Source organism: Suricata suricatta, chromosome 7 (genome assembly GCF_006229205.1).
Source record: "Suricata suricatta isolate VVHF042 chromosome 7, meerkat_22Aug2017_6uvM2_HiC, whole genome shotgun sequence".
NCBI classification, from domain to species: Eukaryota; Metazoa; Chordata; class Mammalia; order Carnivora; family Herpestidae; genus Suricata; species Suricata suricatta.
The window spans coordinates 48500680-48520432 of record NC_043706.1 but is presented as its reverse complement, the minus strand read 5'-3'; the positions used below and the strand labels follow the sequence as shown (position 1 = coordinate 48520432).

Genomic DNA, 19753 nt, shown 5'->3' with positions numbered 1-19753 from the left:
GGACCGGGCCGGGGCTGGAGAAGTTTGCGCGGCGGCTCGAGAGCGCAGGGTGCGGGCCCCGCCGGCCGCTGCGCGCCCGCTGCCATGGCTTTCCGCAGGAGGACGAAAAGTTACCCGCTCTTCAGCCAGGAGTTCGTCATCCACAACCATGCGGACATCGGCTTCTGCCTGGTGCTCTGCGTCCTCATCGGGCTTATGTTCGAGGTGAGCGAGACGGGGAAGGGGGTGCCCCCTCTCGTGCGTCGTCCGGCGTAGCCCTGCAGGTCCCGCGGGTCCTCGTCTGAGGTGGGGGGCTGCCATGTACGCTCTCTGCGACCCGGCTTTGTACACTCTACGCCCCCTTGGCCTCCGGGTCAGCCCGGACGCCACCCCTCAGCAACGCGCCGTGGCAGCCGTGCCCTGCTTTGCCACCCCCTTGAGCACCCACCCTATCTTGCAGCGCTCTCTGCAGCCCTGGATCCTAACCGTGGCTTCGAACCAACCGCAGCGCTGCCACCCAGGCCCGACCGGTGGGGTTTCCTTTCTGGTGTCCGGGAGCCAAGCCCGGAGACTCCCAGACCCGCAGTCATTGCACAACTCTCCCCTCTTCCAAGCTGTGGCTGCCAGTTTCTTTGGGCTTTTCCAGTGGGAGGGACCCTGACTCTTCCACCCTCCTATCCGATTTTCCGGGTCTTTTGCATCCTCACCCCTGGAACGTGCTCAGGGTGTTCACGTGTGGCCCTGGCCCCATCCCAACAGTGCCCTTCTGCCATCCTCCCGCCCCTCCCCATTCTTTTGCCCTTGCCCAAAAGGCCAGGTTTCATATACCCTTTATGACCCTGTGGACTGTTCTTTAGAGCCATCTGTAGTGGATCCAGAACTTCTTGCCTGCTACAGGGACAAGGAGAGGGATGGGGATACTCACTGCTTTTAGGGGAAAGGTGCATCTCTTAGAGCTGTGGGGCTGGGGGGTGAGGATGGGGTCTTACCCGGGACAGCGGTGCACTGGTGCAGGCCTCACCAAGCAGAGTTTTTCAGAAGCCTGTTGGGGGTCAGAATCCAAGGGGGCCCACTGGAACGACTGACTGTGCCCTGGAGAGGGAGACAAATGTGATATCCAAAGTGGGAGGGACTGGAGGAAAGTGAGTCTAGGGCTTGCTGTGGTATATCTTGTCTCAGTAGTGAGATTACTTGAGTGACACCTCCCTCACTCTCACCGGGTCCTCCCTGCTGGGTAGGGTTGCTTATCTGCATTCTCAGGGATGGGGTAGGAAGCTGTAACCATTTATGAACTTCTTCGGACATGGAGGGTTCCTAGTGTGGCTGATTTCTCCCTCTGTGTCCCTCTGTCTCTGGGTTCCCTGCCTCCTCTCTAAGGATGGCAAGGATTCTCCTTGGCCGGTGAAGCTGCCCTCAGGCTGGGGACATTCTTGTGGCGGTAAGCCAGGGCTGGATGTGTGGATGTGTCCTTGGCTGGGCTTCAGGGTCTGTAGGAGATAAACCTGGGATCAGGATTGGGGTCTGCACTTCAGCTTTTGGAAGGGTTCCTTCACTTCCTCTCCTCCCTGCCTCCCCCGCAGCTCTCATGGTGTATTGTCCCTGACTTTGTCAAGCTAGGGTCATTCCCAGACTCTGCTCTGTCACTAGTTGGACAGAAAAACTGACTGCAGCCTCAGTTTCCCCAGCATTAACGAGGTTAGTAAAACATGTTTTTCTCACAAGGTTATTGTAAGGTTTAACCGAGATCATGTAAGTGATAAAAGCCAGAAGAGGTTCTACAAATGTGACAAGTCGCTTGCCCCTGAGGCCTGGTATTATTGATCATACTACTAGCTTAATGAAATAAGTTTGTTTTGTCCAGCATAGCCTCAGTATTTATCTGCTGTCCTCCATTCTAAGAGGCCTCCCAGTGTGCCGTGTCACCAGTCTTGGAGGGTGTGGTTGGAAAGACACACGTGACAGCTGGAGACCTCAGAGCCACGTGCTCTACAGCCAGCAGAGTCTCTTGCATAGCCTATGGCCTCTGCTGTGTTTCAGGCATTTGCTAAGGTCTGTGGCTCTGTGGGTTTTATCTTTGCTTGAAAGAACTGCTTAGGATTTGAGTTTGGTATCTCCCTCCCTCTCCTGCCTTTAGTCTTGTGGAAAGTCCTATGCATTAAACCTGGAGCTTTGTGGGCATTGAAAAGTGCGAAGAGCCCTTGTTTCCACTACCTGACAGAAGAGAAAGGTCCAGGGTAGAAGAAATAACAACAAAAATGCCTTCCCTGGTTTCCCCTCTTGGGATTGGCCTGGAGAGCGTGGAGAGGGCCCTGGCTGAAATGCCTGACTCCCTCTTCCCACCACCCTCTCCCTGCAGAAGCTTAGCCCTACAGCGGTTGGGCTTACAGGGCATCAGAGGTACCGTGTGGTATGGAAGGTGTATGCTGGTATGTGAGAAAGAGGGCCATGCCCAGACCTCCCTTATGAAGGACATGTGCTCTGCTGTGTTAGCCACAAAGGTCCTTGTTGTTTACCTAACAACTGACTCCACAGAGATAGGCGAGATAGTCAGATTTTTGGAGCTCTGCTCTCCCTACCAAATGAGAACAGAAAGAGCTCAGCTACTCCCAAGGGATCTCAGAGAAACACCTGTGGACATCTTCACATTGGAGTAAAGTCAAGGGGTGACACCTCATAACCCAGCACAAGACTTTTTAGATATTGCTTAGGGTCTTCTGGGTTCTCCCCCGGATGAGTGGTGTGTATGTAGGGACGCGTATGAGCGGAGCAGTCCAGCGCTTAGCACGCTTTTTCCTAGAAGTGAGGACAGAAGGAAGTGGAAGGGGAAGGGGGAGACCGGAAGAGACGATGTCAGACTCCTGAGTTTCTGACTCGGGGCAGGGCTAGGATTCCTTCATTCAGAAGCTGAGTCAGGAAAACGCAGTTATGATTCTTCCCCAAAAAAGTGACTATCCTGGCTGCTCCTCCCTTGGGGTCCCCTGCCCAGCTTCTGCCACTGAGCTGGACCCTTCTGCCCCCGCCCCAGGCAGCCACAGCCCCCGTGTCCCAACAGGTCTCCTCCGTCTTGCCTTGCCCCTTCCCCAACTCACCTTCAGCTCGCCAGCATTTAGAGGGGCTTTCATTTTCCCCTCAGGGACCCTAGGACTTGAGTTCTATCTCCTGGGAGATGATGACTCCAAATTTCCTCCCTCAGGATCACTTCCTTTGGGGAACACATATGAAGGAGGGCCCCTCCCTCCTTCTTTTGGTTCAGCTTTGGGCTGTCCTAAAATTCCTTCTCCCATTTCCAAGGCAGGGGGTGGATTCTTTGCCCTGGAACCAGGTTCCCTTTCCATTCTACAAGGCTGTTTGGAATAGAGCTGTTCTGTGCAGCCACAGCACTTGGCTAAAAAATGTCAGGAATGTGGAGCTTTATTTTCCCCCTCCTTCCCTTCCAGCTCTCTCTTTCTTAACTCTGGCTTTTGGGGGAGTTGATGCAAGTGGGAGTTTTCTACCTCACAGTTTGGTCCTACAGTCCTGTCTTTGGTGGAGTTCAGTCTGACTCCCCTTCAGGGTGTGGGCGGCCAGCTGTGTGTGTGTGTGTGTGTGTGTGTGTGTGTGTGTGTGTGCGTGTGCGCGCACACACGCGCGTCAGATTTGAAAGCAGCCTGCCCCTCCCCTTTCCCTTTGCTTTCCAGTGTCCCGTTCAGTGCCACGTTTCAAACTGAAACAGGCAGGGGAAGAGGAAAACTCTCTCATTAGTGAATGGAGAATGAGAAAAAGGCGGTGGGGGGCATGGAACAGAGAGGAAGCGATTATACATTACCTCTAAAATGTCATTTTGAAACAAACTTTTTTGTTGATTTTAAAGCTCATTTGCAGGGCCTGTGGGCTCTGTAGCATGGAAATGTTTTGAAAACTCTAGGCCTGTCATTTGTAGGTTCAGTTCCCATTCGGTCTGTGATGACTTGAGGGTTTAGGACCGAGAGAACTTTTGGAGGTAGATGCTTAGTGCTGCCTTCTTCCCTGTTCAGGACACCATGATGGACTTGTCAGGACCGTGTGCCTGCAGCTCGTGCAGTGGCGGTCCTGTTAACACACAGGTTCCTTGGCACCAGTTCACATCCGCCCAGGCGTACCTGTCGGCATCATGGCCTGCAGCGAGGCCGCTGGTCCTGTCTGACGGTTAGCACCTCGAAACAGTTCTGCTTCTGCTGTGTTTCTGCAAAGAGGCCTGTAAATGGCACAGGCATGCGTCTGTGGACAGATGTTGTTTCTTGGACTGCCTTCTGTGTGCTTCAGTGTGTTTCTTTGCCAGCTATTATAGCTTTTGACTTTATGCATCATCCTCTCTAGCCTCTGACATAGTCCCTTAGTGGCGTTCTAGAGAAATTAGTCAAGGGAAACTGAGAAGGGTCACTTATTCTCCTGGGTGCCCTCATTCTGTGGTTGGATTTCCACACTCATCACTCAGTGATCTGAGCAACAGAGCAGAAATTTGGAGCTAGTTTCTCTCCTGGTCAAGCCTCACGTGTAACTGTATCCTATGGGACTTAATGGGGAATCGGCTATCCCTGTTTCTTCCCTTGGCAAAAATGTGCTCTCCGGAAAGGTGGCGTTGATCAGTTAGTGAGTTTTTAACCCTTACTTCAGGGTGAAGACTGATGCCTGTAAAAATGCCCGGCACTGTGCCCAGCACATGGGCACTTAATCGATGGTCTCAACAACCACACTGATCACTGCTGCCCTGGGCTTCATTGTTGGGTCTGTAAGTACACCTTCCACCATCAGACTGGCTTGTTGGGCCCGGGGGCTGCATTTCATTTTAGATCTGACAAGGTTTGCAATGAGACCTTGCCCCCAAGTTTTCCGGTGCTGGCCATTTGCTCATCAAAGGGGATGAATGCTCTACCCTGGGTCCCTCTTTTCCCCAGGGAGCCTGCGGTGTGGTCGTTCTTTGGAGAACATCTGTTTTCCCTCTGACATCTGCCTCATTAGAACACAGGCTGTGGATCTCTGTGCAGCCACTGTCAGCCCTGTGGAGGAGTAAAAACCATGAGAAGAAGGCCCCGCGAGCTAAATAGGTGCCACTTTTCTCTCGCTCACCCCCTTGCCTGAGCCCTCAGTTCCTCGTCTCTCGGGGGCACTGTCCGGACCAGTCACAACAGAGCGCCTCAGTCCTGCCTGTTTGTAGAGCACATGTGTTGCTATGGTGAAAACTTCACTCTGGCAGGCATGAGCTCCCTTTTGATCTGTTTTGTCGTGGGCAGGGGCCCCAGAAATCACTCTGTGGCATAGCTGATGTACCTCCCGTTCCCACCCTGATAAATGACGAAGCCAGAGCGTTGATAAGACCGGATTAGAGTTCCAAACTCTAGAAGTGCTTTCTAATCAGCGAGAGCACTATTAGCAGGCTTTGCTGGGAAACTGCACTGATACTGTCTCTTAACCTTTTCAACCAGCGCTGTGTATCTGGTATCCATTGGCACCTAATGGTTAAAGAAAAGGAAAAAAAAGAGGAAAAGAAAACAGTAAAACTACTAACATGGTTCCTGACACAGCCCTTCTTATTCCACAAGCAGACGTTTATCTTTTATACAGTCTATTGCTTTGCCTTGATTTACCTCCGCTGTCTCAAATGGCCCACAGTAGAGGAGAACCCAACCCAGCCTAGTCACGGCTGGTTGATGGTGCAAGTTCACTGTGTGGTTTAAAGAGCTTTGCAGGCAGCTCTTCTGGGCAGTGTAGGTTGACAAGGCTTTCTTTGCTTTTCAACAGAGGAAATGGAGCCAGACTGGGGACGGGGGTGAGGGTGGGGTTGCTCTGAAGGCCCTTGAGCCCGCCTGTGAGTTTGTGGGAGACTAGGGTTAGGTGAGGCGTTGCTCTGTGGCTCCCCGCCTGAGCCACGTCGCCTCTTGACAGCTTCCTTCATTTGTCTGGATAGGTTGGCAACACTTGACATCTGTGAAATGCTTTACTAGCCTCACCCTGTAATCTGGATGGTTTATGGGGGTTGTCATGCCCATCCAGAGCCTGGCTTCCAGAAGAGAGACTTGGCCAAGGACCATTCCCTCCTAGTCACAGTTGGAGCCAAAATAAGAATTCAGCAACGTCTGGCTCACATTTAGAGCTCAGCCCTAATGCTTCCATGAACGGGGAGTCTATGGAATGTAGCCACAGGCTGCTTTATTTTTCTTTGTCTGAGTGGAATCTGTTTATTACCTGGAAGTAATGTCTGCAGGTCATTGTTCCACTTGGAGGCTTTTCTGCCTGGAACAGTCATTGAGATTTGCATCTCCCTGAAAGAGACTACAGAGGATGACCCAAATGTGTGGATCACATGGGAACATAGGCGAATGGGCATAGGCGAATTACCTACTACGAAAGTCCCTGCTTGTGATTAGCCAGCATCTGTGGAAGAATAGCCGCCTTTGGCTGTTGTATTTTCATTGTCCTTATGATCAAGTTAATATCATGGCCATAGCTCAAGGGCATAACTTTTCTTTCCCAAGTTTAAGGATTAGAGGGAAACCTAGAATATCTATATCTATAGAAGAGGATAATAGACTTCCAGAGGTTGGGAGATTTGCTCAGGACAGTAGTGGGAATTTTTGGCAAATGTGGGGCTTCAATGTGCATCTTCTGACTCAAGTCTAGGGAATTTTCTATGCATTTATTTGCCCACTGGAGTTTTCATAGCTATCTTTGAATGCAACGGTATGTGTAGAAGCCTCACAATTAATACATCTTTCTTAAGTGTGTTCATTAATTTGGCAGCTGTTTTTTGAGTTCCCGCTGTGTTCCTGTGTTGAGCTCTGGGAACGCAGATGAATAAGGTGGGGTCCTTGTCCTCAGAGAGGTCACTGTGTGGTAGCTTAAAGCTGGTAAGCTATTTTGGAGGGGAGTCAGGTCTTGAACTTGATATAAGTGACAGGTGCAGCTTACAGGCAGATTGTTGGGCCTCAACCTGAAGCCACTGCAGTTGGTAGAAGGGGGTGGTTTCTTAAATGGAGACCCGACAACCTGAGTGTGAGGTTGTCAGTAGTTAGAGGACAAGCGTGGTAGTCATTTCTAGACACTTTGTGAGGCACAGCTGGTACTCTTGTACTTTTTAGCTTTGTGAATAAGTGAACTGACCAAAGGCTCTGTGTGTGTGTGTGTGTGTGTGTGTGTGTGTGTGTATGCATGTGCACAGATGTGATTTCTAATACCGGGAGGTGTTTATCGATTGAGATTAGGAGGCTCTTCCATATGGTTTCTTAAGATTTTTACCATCGAACTCCAACATGATCTGAAATGTTCCTTTTGAGTTAGTGGAGGGGTAAAAAGGACAGATGTGAGCCTCAGTTGCCCTGTCTTTGCAGTAGGGAGAGGATTTCTTAATAAAGCTCCTGAGTTTCATAAGAGAAGAGCATTTATTCCTTACTTTATTTATTCATTTTATCTCTTTAAGTAGGCTCTATGCCCAACCTGGGGCTTGAACTCACGATCTAGAGATCAGGAGTTGTGTGCTCCACTGACTGAGCCAGCCGGGTGCCCCAGGACAGAGTATAATTAAGCAGTGTGTTTCTTAATTTTTATTATAAAGGTGTAGGTACTCTTTACAGAGAGTATTTATTTATTTATTTTAATGTTTTATTTTTGAAAGAGAGAGAGAGACATACAGTGAGCAGGGGAGGGTCAGAGAGAGAGGGAGACACAGAATCAGAATCAGGCTCCAGGCTCTGAGCTGTCAGCACAGAGCCTGACACAGGGCTCGAACCCACGAACTGTGAGATTGTGACCTGAGCTGAAGCCGGATGCTTAACCGACTGAGACACCCAGGTGCCCCAACAGAGAGTTTTTAAGAGACTTTTTAGTGACCCACCAGTATTCTGAAGATTTCTGTGGCTTTTGGGGAGGCAGAAGGGTGTGTTTTATTTCAAGACAAAGGATAGAGAAGTGATTTTTACAACCTACCTCCCCCCAACCACTTGCTTTGAGGTTTGTCAACAAGTGTGTTTACAGTCTGGTCTGCATGCCTGGTATAGTGTGGGATCTGCCAGAAGACAGTGTTGAGAGTCCGTGAGAATGTGGCCTTAGGTTTAAAGGTACGAGGGCTGTATTATGGGCTCCTTCCCTGAATGTTAAGAGCAGTCTAGGGGCTCCTGGCCTGAAGGAGCAATCCCAGGGTCAGGAAGCCTCCGCTCCAGCAATGCCTGGAGCCCTGCAGGAAATCACCAGGCCTGCTTCACAATGCCTGGTTTCCTGCTGAGAATTCCTTGGAACTTGGAGCAGAATTGCGCTTTTTAGACCCAACACTTCTGGAGTTGAGAGTGTGTCTGGTGTGTAGCCTGACTTTGTACTGGATCAACTTTTGACCCTGCTGGGCAAGGACTCACTTGTTTGTATGGATTTTGTGACCATTGGCCTGCAAGGTGGAAAGGGATGGTTGATAGCTGATTTTTTTTTTTTTTAATTGCAGTTTGCTCTCTGGTTTGGCATGAAGTGTGAACACATGTTCCTCTTCCAGAGTCCTCGAGGCTTGAGCTGTGGCCCGGGCCTGGATTCTCCTTTGGGCCCGGCCACTAACTAGCTACATGGCCCATGCAAGTTCCTTAGCAATCTGGGCCCCGTTGTTTCCCAGGCTGTCTCTCGTTCTGTGGCTCAGTCTTGCCTTTAACGTGGTTACATACAGCAGGGCTGGGATGTGTAGACACTTAAGCTGTCAGTCCGAAACTGGGAGGGGAGGAAAGGAGGCATCTTCCTCCTCCCTCCCCCAGCCATATAGATTTAGGGATTAGTCAGAATAAAGCTGTGCCTCCATTGGGTTAAGTGGTCTCAACTTAGTTTCATTTCTTCTTTGAGTTGAAATCAGGTTCTAGCCTAAATTTAGGTGTGATGTGGAGTCCAGCTTAGTGGAACCAGCTTTGGGAAAGGAGAAAATCCTTATATTAGAAAGGAACTGTCCAGGGTTCGGGGAGAGGGTAGGCTTTGTGACTTTCATGCCAAAGGCCCTGTGGCCTCTCCAAAGCCAATCAGGGGGCTTGGGAAAGAGCAAGAAGAATGGCCCGTGGCTTCTGCTATACTGTGTGCATTTTACCATCCTGGTCCTCTGAGTATGGTCTGGGGCCCTGGACTTGAGCAGATTTTCATATTCAGTGATGTGACCTACAAATGACACTCATCTGTGGCTTTTTTTTTTCTTTTTTCAGATCAGTAGGTTGGACCTAGTGTCTGAAACCTGACCTGTGATCTACCCTTCTCATCCCCCGCCCCCAAGAGTGTTCTCAGGGCTTTGCTCAGCCAACTGCAACCAGTACTTTTTTTTTTAATGTTTATTTATTTCTGAGAGATCGCTTCTCGGCCTTTTGGCTAAGATCAAGTGTATTTATTTCTGAGAGAGAGAGAGAGAGAGCGAGTGCACAAGCCAGAGAGGGGCAGAGAGAGAGGTCGACACAGAATCTGAGGCAGGCTCCAGGCTCTGAGCTGTCAGGACAGAGCCTGATGCGGGGCTCGAGCTCACAAACTGTGAGATCACAACCAGAGCCAAAGTCCATCACTTAACCGCCTGAGCCACCCAGGCGCTCCAACAACCACTACTTCTGAAGAATCTTCCATCACTCTGACCAAATAGCAGGCTCTCTTCCTCAAAATTATAAGAGTGAATTAAAACCAGTGTAGGGTGGGGAAGAGGTAGTGCGGGATGAGGCAGTGCTTAATGACCTTCTTCTGACACCTAGCTTCAAGTAGGAGTTTCACATTTGAAATATAACCATGTTTGGCTCACCAAAAGTAGTCCACACCTGCACCATCCAGCAGGCAGCAGTTAGCCATGTGTGGCTTTTCCAGTGCAGTAAAATGAAGTGAAATTAAAATTCAGTTCCTCAGTCACACTAGCCATGTTCCACGTCTCGGTAGCGCAGCTATAGATAGAGTTATGCCACCACCGCACAGAGTTCTCTTGGACCAAGCAGGTGCACATGTTCCTTTCTGAGGGCTTTTATAGTAGTAAGTAGTGGCTCGTGGTGTGGTTCTGTGGGGGAACCATTGGGGGCCCTGGATCACCGTGACTAAGGTCAGGGCCCTACCACCGGAGTCCGCCTGACTTTGAACTCTGGTTTTCCATGTCCTCGCCGCATCGTCTTGGTAAAGGATTTAACCTCTCCGTGCTGTGGTTTCCTCATCAGTAAAAATATGCCGTAAAGTTGTTGGGAGGATTAGAAGCATCGGTATAAAATATGTCAGAAAGGTTGACCTGATAGAGCACTTGGAAGAAGGTCTGCTACAGGGAAAGAGCTCTGCTGCCTGTTCTCACTACATGTGAACAGAGCTGGGGTGACACCTTGACTCTGCAGAGACCCCCTTCGTGGCTGTCTCATCTGTTTGGAACATAGCTGAGAAACACAATGCAGAAGGAGGTCCTGGAGCAGCCCAGTGATGGCCCCAAACCTGTGTCCTGACACCGCACTGAGGCTGGTTGCTTGGGCTTTGACCCCTGCTCAAAGCCCACCAGCACTTACTTTTCATACACTCTCTGAGGCTTGGTTATCTCATTCCCAAGATTACAGGAGCAAGATTAAGTAAGAATGGGAGAAGTGGCTGGGGTAGCTGACGTTTCGGTGGACCACCCATTACTCAACACTTAAGAGGCATGAGAAATGGGGCACCTGGGTGGCTTGGCCAGTTAAGCATCTGACTCTTGATTTCAACTCAGGTCATGATCACACAGTTTGTGAGTTTGAGCCCCACATCGGGCTCTGCTCTGACAGTGTGGAGCCTGCTTGCAATTCTCTCTGTACCTCCCCTGCTTGCTCTGTCTCAAAAAAAAAAAAAAGAACAAAACTTTAAAAAGTCATAAGAAATGAAGACAAAAGCAAACATGAGTACTTGGTGTTCCTTAGTATATGCACAGACAAGTTCTGTAGATTATGAGGTTACCGTGATAGACTAGCACCACACAGTACTTGATCAGAATGATTATCTGCAGAGAAAGTGGAAGGTATGCAGTATGCTTACATGTTTAGGAACTTTTCTGTCCACAAAGATTAATGCTGAAGTTTCAATATCTAAATCTTCAGCAATATGGAAACTTTGGATATCCAGTATGATTCAGCCCCAGAAATATCTGGTGAGTCATAGATTTTTTTTTTGTAGCACTGAAATAAAAGGCAAAGTTGGTCCGTTGTACAGTGTACTTTCTTACCCAAGAAATGTGGAAGAAACTTTGCTGACATTCTTATCATCTAGTCTGGGAACTCCCTTCATTCAACACTATTCAACTCTCTGCCATTCAGTTTTCTTCTTTTTCTAATCATTCAGTAAATACACCTTCTCTGTGCAGTATTCTGAAATGGGGAATGGAAGCCAGCTAACACAGTTGGTGACGTAACTTGCTTTCCTGTGGTCAGTGTTGGAGCTTCCAAATGAAGAAAATGAGATGCTTCTCTGCCGCTGTTCCTGGAGTCTCATGGACTCCAGATTCTAGGCATATTCTAGGCCTGACAACTGAGGCCTTGTGAGATTGTCACTGGCCACTAACTACACCATTAGCATATTGCTGTGGCCAAGTGTAATTTGACCAATGTTGCTGGCTTCTCAGTCTCACCATTTGGGTCGTTTGATCACATGGCCTGATGGATGTGTGTCTTAACTGAGCTGAGTCTGGGGAGTCTGATGTCTTGCCTCCTCTTTCTCCAAACCTTAATTAAAAAGGTTTTGTGTGAGGCATTGTTCTAGATGCTGGGAACACAGGGGATGGACACGTTGCCCAATTACAGGGAAGAAACCATCTAATAAGGGAGACAGATGAAGGGAAACAAGCACAGTCCCTTGATGATGAGTATTCCAGTTGAGCCACCACATTGGTCTTCTGTGTTTGGCACACAGTGGTGTTCACTAGGTAGTGGTCTGCTGCAGGGGATACTTTGGGAACATGGAGGAGGGGCTCCTTCCCCAGAATAGGGGTAAGTGCATGCTGGGTAAGCCAAGGAAGAGAAGAGGATGTGCGAGGACACTAGGCAAGGAGATCTGCTCAGCCCTGTGAGTGCACAGCTGGGGCTGACGTGAAGCCCTGGGGTACTCAGCAGGCTGCTGTCATAGGACGCTACGCTCTGGGTGAGATTGGAAATGAAGAATCTGGTTGGGAAGCCGTGACACTGATCCACGTAAGAACTACTCCCTTCCCCAAAATGTCAGTCTCCACCCCAACCAGGAGGAGGGACCAGGCCCCCAACTCTGATGTAGATTCAGAGGCTGCTGGAACTGCAGGGTCTCTCCTCTCCCAGTTCTCTCTCCCCAGGCACGTTATGTGACACAGGGAAGCCACAAGGCAGTTGTGGGTAATGGGGCGGGGAGGGGGGGGTAATTGCGGGCCAGCCCAGCTAAAGCTAGGAGAGAGGAACAGCTTTTCTTTAGACCTTATTGTAACCCAGAGGCATTCACTGATGTGATGTTGCCCTTGAATATGAATATCATTGTTTTACTGTCTTGCTGTTGCCTTTGCATTGTCACTGACGCGCCCTTTGAACTTATTTAAGAGGTATTTTTTTGCATCTAATGTGATTTCCAAGGTTTTAAAAAGTAGGGGGGGCCTCAGCTAGATGGAACATCTTTTTTCTCCATTGTTTTTTTTTTCCCAGTTAGATAAGCCATGAAGAGGTTTGCACTCAAGTACTGTGGCCTTATCTGAGGAAGCTGCTGCTGTTCCTGTGTTCATAGGAGGTGGAGGGAGGGGGAACCTTTTTGACAGAGGCTTTTCTAGGGATAGGTGAGGTGGGGATGGACATGTAGGGGTTCACTGGTGGATGGCCTGTAGGTAGCATTTCCTTTGCTTTAGGTTATTGAGCACTCACTGCATACTAGAGTATCCCAGATCATGTCAGGGAGTACCCCACAAAGGTGTCAGTAAATAATTCTTTGAAGTGTGCTTGGGAGAATGAAGAGTAGCTGATCTGCCACGTGCCTTCCATCTCTAAACTTTTGCAGACCCCTAGAAACGGATGCATGGAGACTTGCCCTTGTGTGATTTCTAGCACCTTATTTGAACACCTGGGGGCTATCTCTCTGAGGCCTGTACTGGTGATCATCCACAATTTTACACAACAGCCCTGACCCCCCATGGGTGATTTACATTGTCTCTGGAGGAAAGAGAGAAAACAGCCTGTGTGTCAGGACAGAAACCCACAGTGGCCTCTTCTCCCTTGCCTTGTCCCCCATATCAAGGTCCCAACAGTTTTACACCCGCATTTGCTCCTAAATCCCCTCTCCCACTGCTTTTTGACCTTAGCTTAGGCCTCCTGAGTGGTTATGCGGGTCCTCGCTTGGACCTCAGCCTCTTGTCTGGTCTCCTCTCCAGTCCCATTCCCCATAGCTACCACTGATTGTCTTCAGACACAGAGCCGAGCATGGAGCTCCCTTACTTGAAAGCCTTCCATGGTGCCCACCTCAAGTCCAGTCCTAGCATGGCTTTCTGGGCTCCCCCAAAGCCTGACCAGCCTTTGTCCCAGACCCCCTCTGTTCCTAGCTCAGGCCCTGCCCTGCCTACCCCCAATGCAAACCACTCGCCTGAGGTTCCAGAACATCCTCTGTCTGTGCCTGCCTGCTTTTGTTCATGCTCCCGCCCACCCCTGGGTCTTCTTCCCCCTTCTCCTTGAATGCCTGCCTCCTATACTGCACAGTCACCACCTGCTCCAAACATGGTCCTCAGCCCTTCTTCCTGTCTCCTTTCTGCCTGCCTCTCTGTTTCTCTTGTTTATTCATTCAGCCGGACTCAGACCAAGCATTTGCTCCCTGCCAAGCACTGTTCTTGGGGCTGGGATAAAAGATGAAAAGGCGAAGATTCTGCTGTCACGGAGCCAGGAGTCCTTAGGGAGGTGACAGTGTCACTGCTGCTCCTGTGTGGAGGAGGTATACTTTGAGAGTCAGGGAGGGGAGCATAATTCTCCTGGGGGGACTAGGGACAGTTTATTTGAAAGAGGAGAAGGTTGGGCTGGGCCGTGAGGCCTGAGGGGCATTGGCCAGGCAGAGAGAGGATGTGTGTAAAGGACAGAGATGTGCAGGGGGGGGTGATGTGAAAAGTGGCTCCATGTTACCAAAGCGGGGTGGGGGTGGGGGGCTAAGGAAGAAAGTAAGGGGAGATGAGTCTGGACTGGCAGACAAGGTTCGGCCGATGGTGGCCCTTCTTCAGAAGTTTGGATACCTCAGCTCAGGGAATAGGGAGCCATTGAAGTTTTCCCAAGCACAGGAGTGACTCCATCACATTTGTACTTGGAATGTCGCAGGCAGTAGGGCTGAAGCTTGTTCCTTGCACTTGCTGTGAGCTCCCCGAAAGGAACAGCTTGCTTTACATTTTCTTAGTATCCCCAGCACCTCTGTGCCTAATTTGTAGTTGGCGTGAGTAGATTGAGGATGGTCCCGTGCATCTTGAGTTGCCTTTCTGCTGTTGGTGATCATTTGCAGCTTTTTACCCATGCTGTCTTTCTGGGTTCTTGGGTACTAAGTAAGAGGTGCTCCTGAGCGTGTTAGCAATGCCTGCTGCTTTAGCAATGTGCACACAGGGAGGGAGCTTATACTCCTAGCCATTTAAAGCTTTAAACATTTCTTTTTGTTTGACTAGGCAATATTTGGCAGTACAGTCATATTACTCAAAAATCAAAAACATTAAGAAAAAGAATATATTGGAAGTGTCCCTCCCTGACCTCTTCTTTTCCCGCTCCCCTCCCCTTCCCCTAGGTACCACTTTCACTTATTTTTGTGTACCCCTGAATTTATTTATGCAAATACAAGCAGCTATAAATTATATGATAGATTTTGCACATATATAGTATATATACACATATGCAATATGCATGCATATATATAACATATGCATATGTACGTGTGTGTGTGTGTGTGTGTGTGTGTGTATGTGTGTTTCCTGTCCCCTTTCTTGTGCAGAACGAAGTGTATTATCCACACTGTTCTGCACCTTGCTGTATTTGGTTAACACAATATCCTGGAGCTCTTTCCATGTCAGCGCGCGGAGAATTTCCTCATCGGTGTCTAAGCTTGCATCGTCTCCCATCATGCAGGGACACTGTACTTCATTCAGTCTGTCCCCTTTCGATAGATTCTTGGGCTGTTTCTAATCGTTTGCTCTTATAAACAGTGCTGCAGTGAATATCTTGGTAGGTAGGTCATTTCATGCCTATACAGCCACATATCTCATAGCATATTTTCCCAAAAGCGGGATGACTGGGTCCAAGCATAAGCGCACTTGCATTTTTGACAGATATTGACAAATTGGCCTTGTCCTTTTTAAATACCACAATGGAACCAAGGAATCAGCCATAGACTCTTTGTCGTGTGTCATTGAAAATCTAATACCACTGTCTGCATTGATCTTGTTCACTGCTGTATTTTCAGGAACTAGCCTGGTGCCTGGCACGTAACAGCGTCAAATACCTAGATTTCTAAAATTACGTTGTTTGGTGCATTCGGTAATGGGGTTCTTCCCTATTATCTTTCACCTCGTCTGTGATGTTTCTCTTCTGTCTGGCCCTTTATGCAAATTTTTCCCTCAGGACACTACCCCGCTTTCACTTGGCCATGGCTCCTCATTCCTCAGGCCACACCCCCCTTTTTTTTTTTTTTTAATTCCCTGCTTTGCCCTGCTGGGCAGGGTGCTTCCTTCCGCCTCAGCATTCAGTTCCCTGGGCCCTCCTAACATGGTTCTAACATGGTTCTCATCATTACCATGCCCCTGTGGTGTGTGGCCTCCGTGTCACTCTCCGTGCCAGGGCAGGAGAGGGTCTCACTCACCGTTGTGTCTCCAGGCCCCAGCATGATACTTGGCATTCTGGTCATTCTCCTGTAGTATTCTTGCAGCAAATAAGTGGTCACATGGAATTATCAATTGATAACCAGTTTTCAAAGGAGTGTTGCATATTTAATTGAGATTCATATACTGTAAAAATTCACTCTTTAATGTGTACTGTTCAATGAGTTTTAGTGTATTCACCACGTTTTGCAACTATCACCATATTCTCATTCTAGAACATTTCCATCATCCCCCAAAGAAATAGGTTAGCAGTCACTTCCCATCGCCCCCCCACCACTAATCTGCTTTCTGTCTGGATTTGCCTATTCTGGACACATCGTGGAAATGGGATCATAGAACATGTGGCCTTCTGTGATGGAGTTCTTTCACTTAGCATAATGTTGTCAAGGTTTGTCCGTGTTGTGTGTGTCATTCCTCCTTATGACTAATATTCCACTGGATGCAAATAGCACATTTCGTTTGTTCACGCACCCGTTGATGGACGGTTGGGTTGTTTCCACCATATTGCATGAATAATGCTGCTGTGAACATTCACATACGAGTTTCCACGTGGACATAATATTTCCCGTTCTCTTGGGCACACACCTCGGGGTAGAATTGCTGGGTTACCAGATAATTTTAAAACAGGAAGGGAGCCAGGATTGAAACTATAATTTGAACAGTTTATCTTTTGGATCTGATAGTTATATCTCACGGGCCAGCATTGCAAATACTGCTCATTCTTATCCAGGCTTCTCACAACAGTGCTGGCTTATTGAGAGTTGTATTTAATAGATTGTGGCTCAGTAATCATCTGTGATTCTGAGGCAAATATTGTTGGGGTTTACACAACACAGTTTACTGAATTCTTACCACATGCACCATGCTAACTCTAGGGAGCTGCCAAAATACACAGGGCACCGCTCTTGCCCTAAAATAGTCACTCATTTGAAGCAACCTACATATCCGTCTGCAGTGAACCTATTAAGTAAATTATGGGAGAGCCATACAATGGAATCTTCTACAGCTGTTTAAAAGAGGATAAGGTCAGTCCTGAGGTACTGACATGGACTGATGTGTGAGGGGAAAAAATAGGTTAGAGATTAGTATGTCCAGGGTGAGCCCATTTTAATAAAAAACTTATGTTTCTGTATACACAGTCAAACTCTGGAGAGATCACAGAAGACTGTCCACATGTATTATGTCACTGGGAGGTAGGTTATGGAAGATGTTAGCTTTCAGTGTTCTGTGTTTCCCTTTAGAAATTTTTTTAAATTTTTTTTTATGTCTTTTATTTATTTTTGAGAGACAGAGAGAGACAGCGCCAGCAGGGGAGGGTCAGAGAGAGAGGGAGACACAGAATCTGAAGCAGGCTCCAGGCTCTGAGCTAGCTGTCAGCACAGAGCCTGACACGGGGCTCGAACCCACGAACTGTGAGATCATGACCTGAGCCGAAGCTGGCCGCTTAACCGACTGAGCCACCCAGGTGCCTCTGGAAATTTTTTTACACTAGGTATATAGAGCTTTTAAATTCAAACTTAATTAAACTCATTAAGCTCATGAAAAGAATTTCCCCAAATCTATTTTGGAAAAAGCTTGAGGTAAAAATTCCGTCAGAAAACACTAGATATCAATGTAGGATCTAATACGACACATCAGGACAAGACTAAATGCTGACTGAGTTTGTAGTAAATACTCTTACAAGTTGTGTACCCAAGGATGGGAAGGCATGAGACTCTGACAGTTGGGAGCTTCATCAAAGAAGGGTAAGATTTGGTTGGTCCTTGAAGAATGGTGACATTTATATAGCACTTCCCAGTTTATTGAGCCAAAGAATAAATGCATACTGAGTGTAACCTTGTGCCAAATGCTGTAATGAGTAAGCACTTTACCTATCTTCTCTTATATAGCCTGCACACTCACCCTGAGAGGTAGGTACTATGATTATCCCCATTTTACAGGTAAGAAAACTGAGGTTTAGAAAGACTGAGTAACCTGACCAAGTGGTAATGTTAGAATCACAATTCAAAACCCACTTGTCTAACTTCAGAGCCTGTGTCCTGGACTTCATTTTAAAGGGCAGGAGACACTGAAGCCAAGAAAATATAAATAATTTTCCGGAGATCACACAGTTAGGAAACTGGGGAGCCAGCATCTGAACTCAGAAAGTTCCATTGAGGTCTCTGGGGGTGGTAAATATAGGCCGGGAGGTTGGCGGTCAGAGAGGTGTGGGAAACTTCTGCATACCATGCCCCCTTCGGAGATTCACTTGTCGTGTGGACCTCTTAAAGTAGCGTCCTACATTTCTGACCTACCTGACATCTCTCTCAAGTAGCATTCAGTAACATCACACAGACCTCGCTTTGTGAAACGCCGCCCTCCTGTCCTGTGAGGTGGCAGGCGGGAAGGCCGGTTCCTGAGCAGCCTTCTCTCTCCTTCAGCAAAGAGGAATGTCAGCTTTGGCGTCGAGCTTGGAAGTAAATGAGGAAGAGTGTGTTTGTCAGAATTAGTGGAGCAGAACTCCCTGGCTGGATGTGAGGCCGCATCTGTACCCACCACACAATGTATCGGCTCCTGCTGGGAGAACCTACCGAGTGTCATATTTGCCATCTCTTTGTGACTTTTTGTTTCTGTAAAAAATGACCCACTGTCAACAACAGTCACCTCACTCAGCCTTCCCCCATACTTCTTACATTATTCAGCCCACTCGCTCCCAAATTTCCTAAGGTATTAGAATTCGTGTGTGCCACTTTGCTCCCCCCATACCATGTGTTAATGGTTTTTTTTTCCTAAAAATTGTGGTCAAATACTCTCAAAATAAGTACTCAAAATAAAATTTACTCTCCTAACCATTAAAAATTTTTTTTTTCAATGTTTTTTATTTATTTTTGGGAGACAGAGAACGCGAGCAGGGGAGGGTCAGAGAGAGAGGGAGATACAGAATCTGAAGCAGGCTTCAGGCTCTGAACTGTCAGCAGAGCCCGATGCGGGGCTCGGACCCACGAACCATGAGATCATGACCTGAGCTGAAGCTGGACACGTAACCTACTGAGCCACGCAGGTGCCCCTCTCCTAACCATTTTTAAGTGCACAGTTCAGCAGTGTTAAGTACACTTACACTGTTGTATGATCTCCAGAACTTTTGACTCATTCCACAAATATTTATTGAGCTCCTTAAAGGTGCCTGGGACATCGAGATGGTTAAGACCCACTTTGTGTTCAGTCTGATGAGGAAGATGGATAAGAAAACCAGTGCTTTCCGTTCAGTATGGCCAGAGCTGCGAGGTGCTCCTTATGGGATTGGATTCTTGGGGGACTTCTGTGGTTTGGAATGTGACTTTGTTACCACTCAGTGCTTCAGGGTACCTCTTCTGGCTTCTTGGTGGTTACCTGCTGACCGTTTCTTGCCCCATCGCTCCCTGGAGCAGTTCGCCACCTCTGCTCTCCAGCGCTTGGGGAGGAGTTGGTACATGGTGTCAGTGTGAGGGCCAAGCTCTGCAGCCGAGCCCATGTGGCCCCGGGCGGGGACTGGGAGGGAGAAGGAGGCTGTTGCCAAAACCAGAACACAAATCAAATCAAACCCCAAATCAACGGTTTGCCCAAATATAGTAACCTAGACCTTCCACCCATCATGTTTAAACTAACTGTGCTGTCCTTCAGCCTGGAAACCCAGCATCCTCCGAGAACGACTCACACGGTTATTCCCAAGTGCCGTTAGTCCGTTTTACTTCTGAAAACCAAGCATGGTGACGTGGCCGAAATCCCAGACTAGGGGCATGTCAGAAACTAAACAGATTGGAGAGGACTGGCTCCGGGTTGCGTTTGTGTTTGTGCATTTTCACGAGGATGTCTTGGAAGGGAAGGATAGTCGTGGCCTTCTGGTGTAGTACATAGAGCTCCTTATAGAGAAAGTGTATTGTGATGATGAACTCACAGGCTCTCCTCCTTCCCCTGAAAAATAGACTGCAGGTTTGAGGCTCAGTTGCCTTAGCCATCTGGCTACGTACCCTGATTCTC

General features: G+C 48.4%; 1 protein-coding gene across 2 annotated transcripts in view; it reads left to right on the top strand.

Annotated features, from left to right (window-relative positions):
• The first annotated feature begins 6 nt into the window (after nucleotides 1–6).
• The window catches only part of TRAM2 (translocation associated membrane protein 2), an 81185-nt gene continuing 61438 nt past the window's right edge, over nucleotides 7–19753 (top strand). The window contains exons 1-2 of one of the 2 annotated variants that reach the window (XM_029943618.1): nucleotides 134–204; nucleotides 4612–4726. In XM_029943618.1, coding sequence (XP_029799478.1) covers nucleotides 4673–4726 — 54 coding nt within the window. In that variant the 5' untranslated portion in view covers nucleotides 134–204; nucleotides 4612–4672. Of the gene's footprint in view, nucleotides 205–4611; nucleotides 4727–19753 lie in introns of both variants that reach the window. The other variant, XM_029943617.1, reaches the window with a different exon arrangement.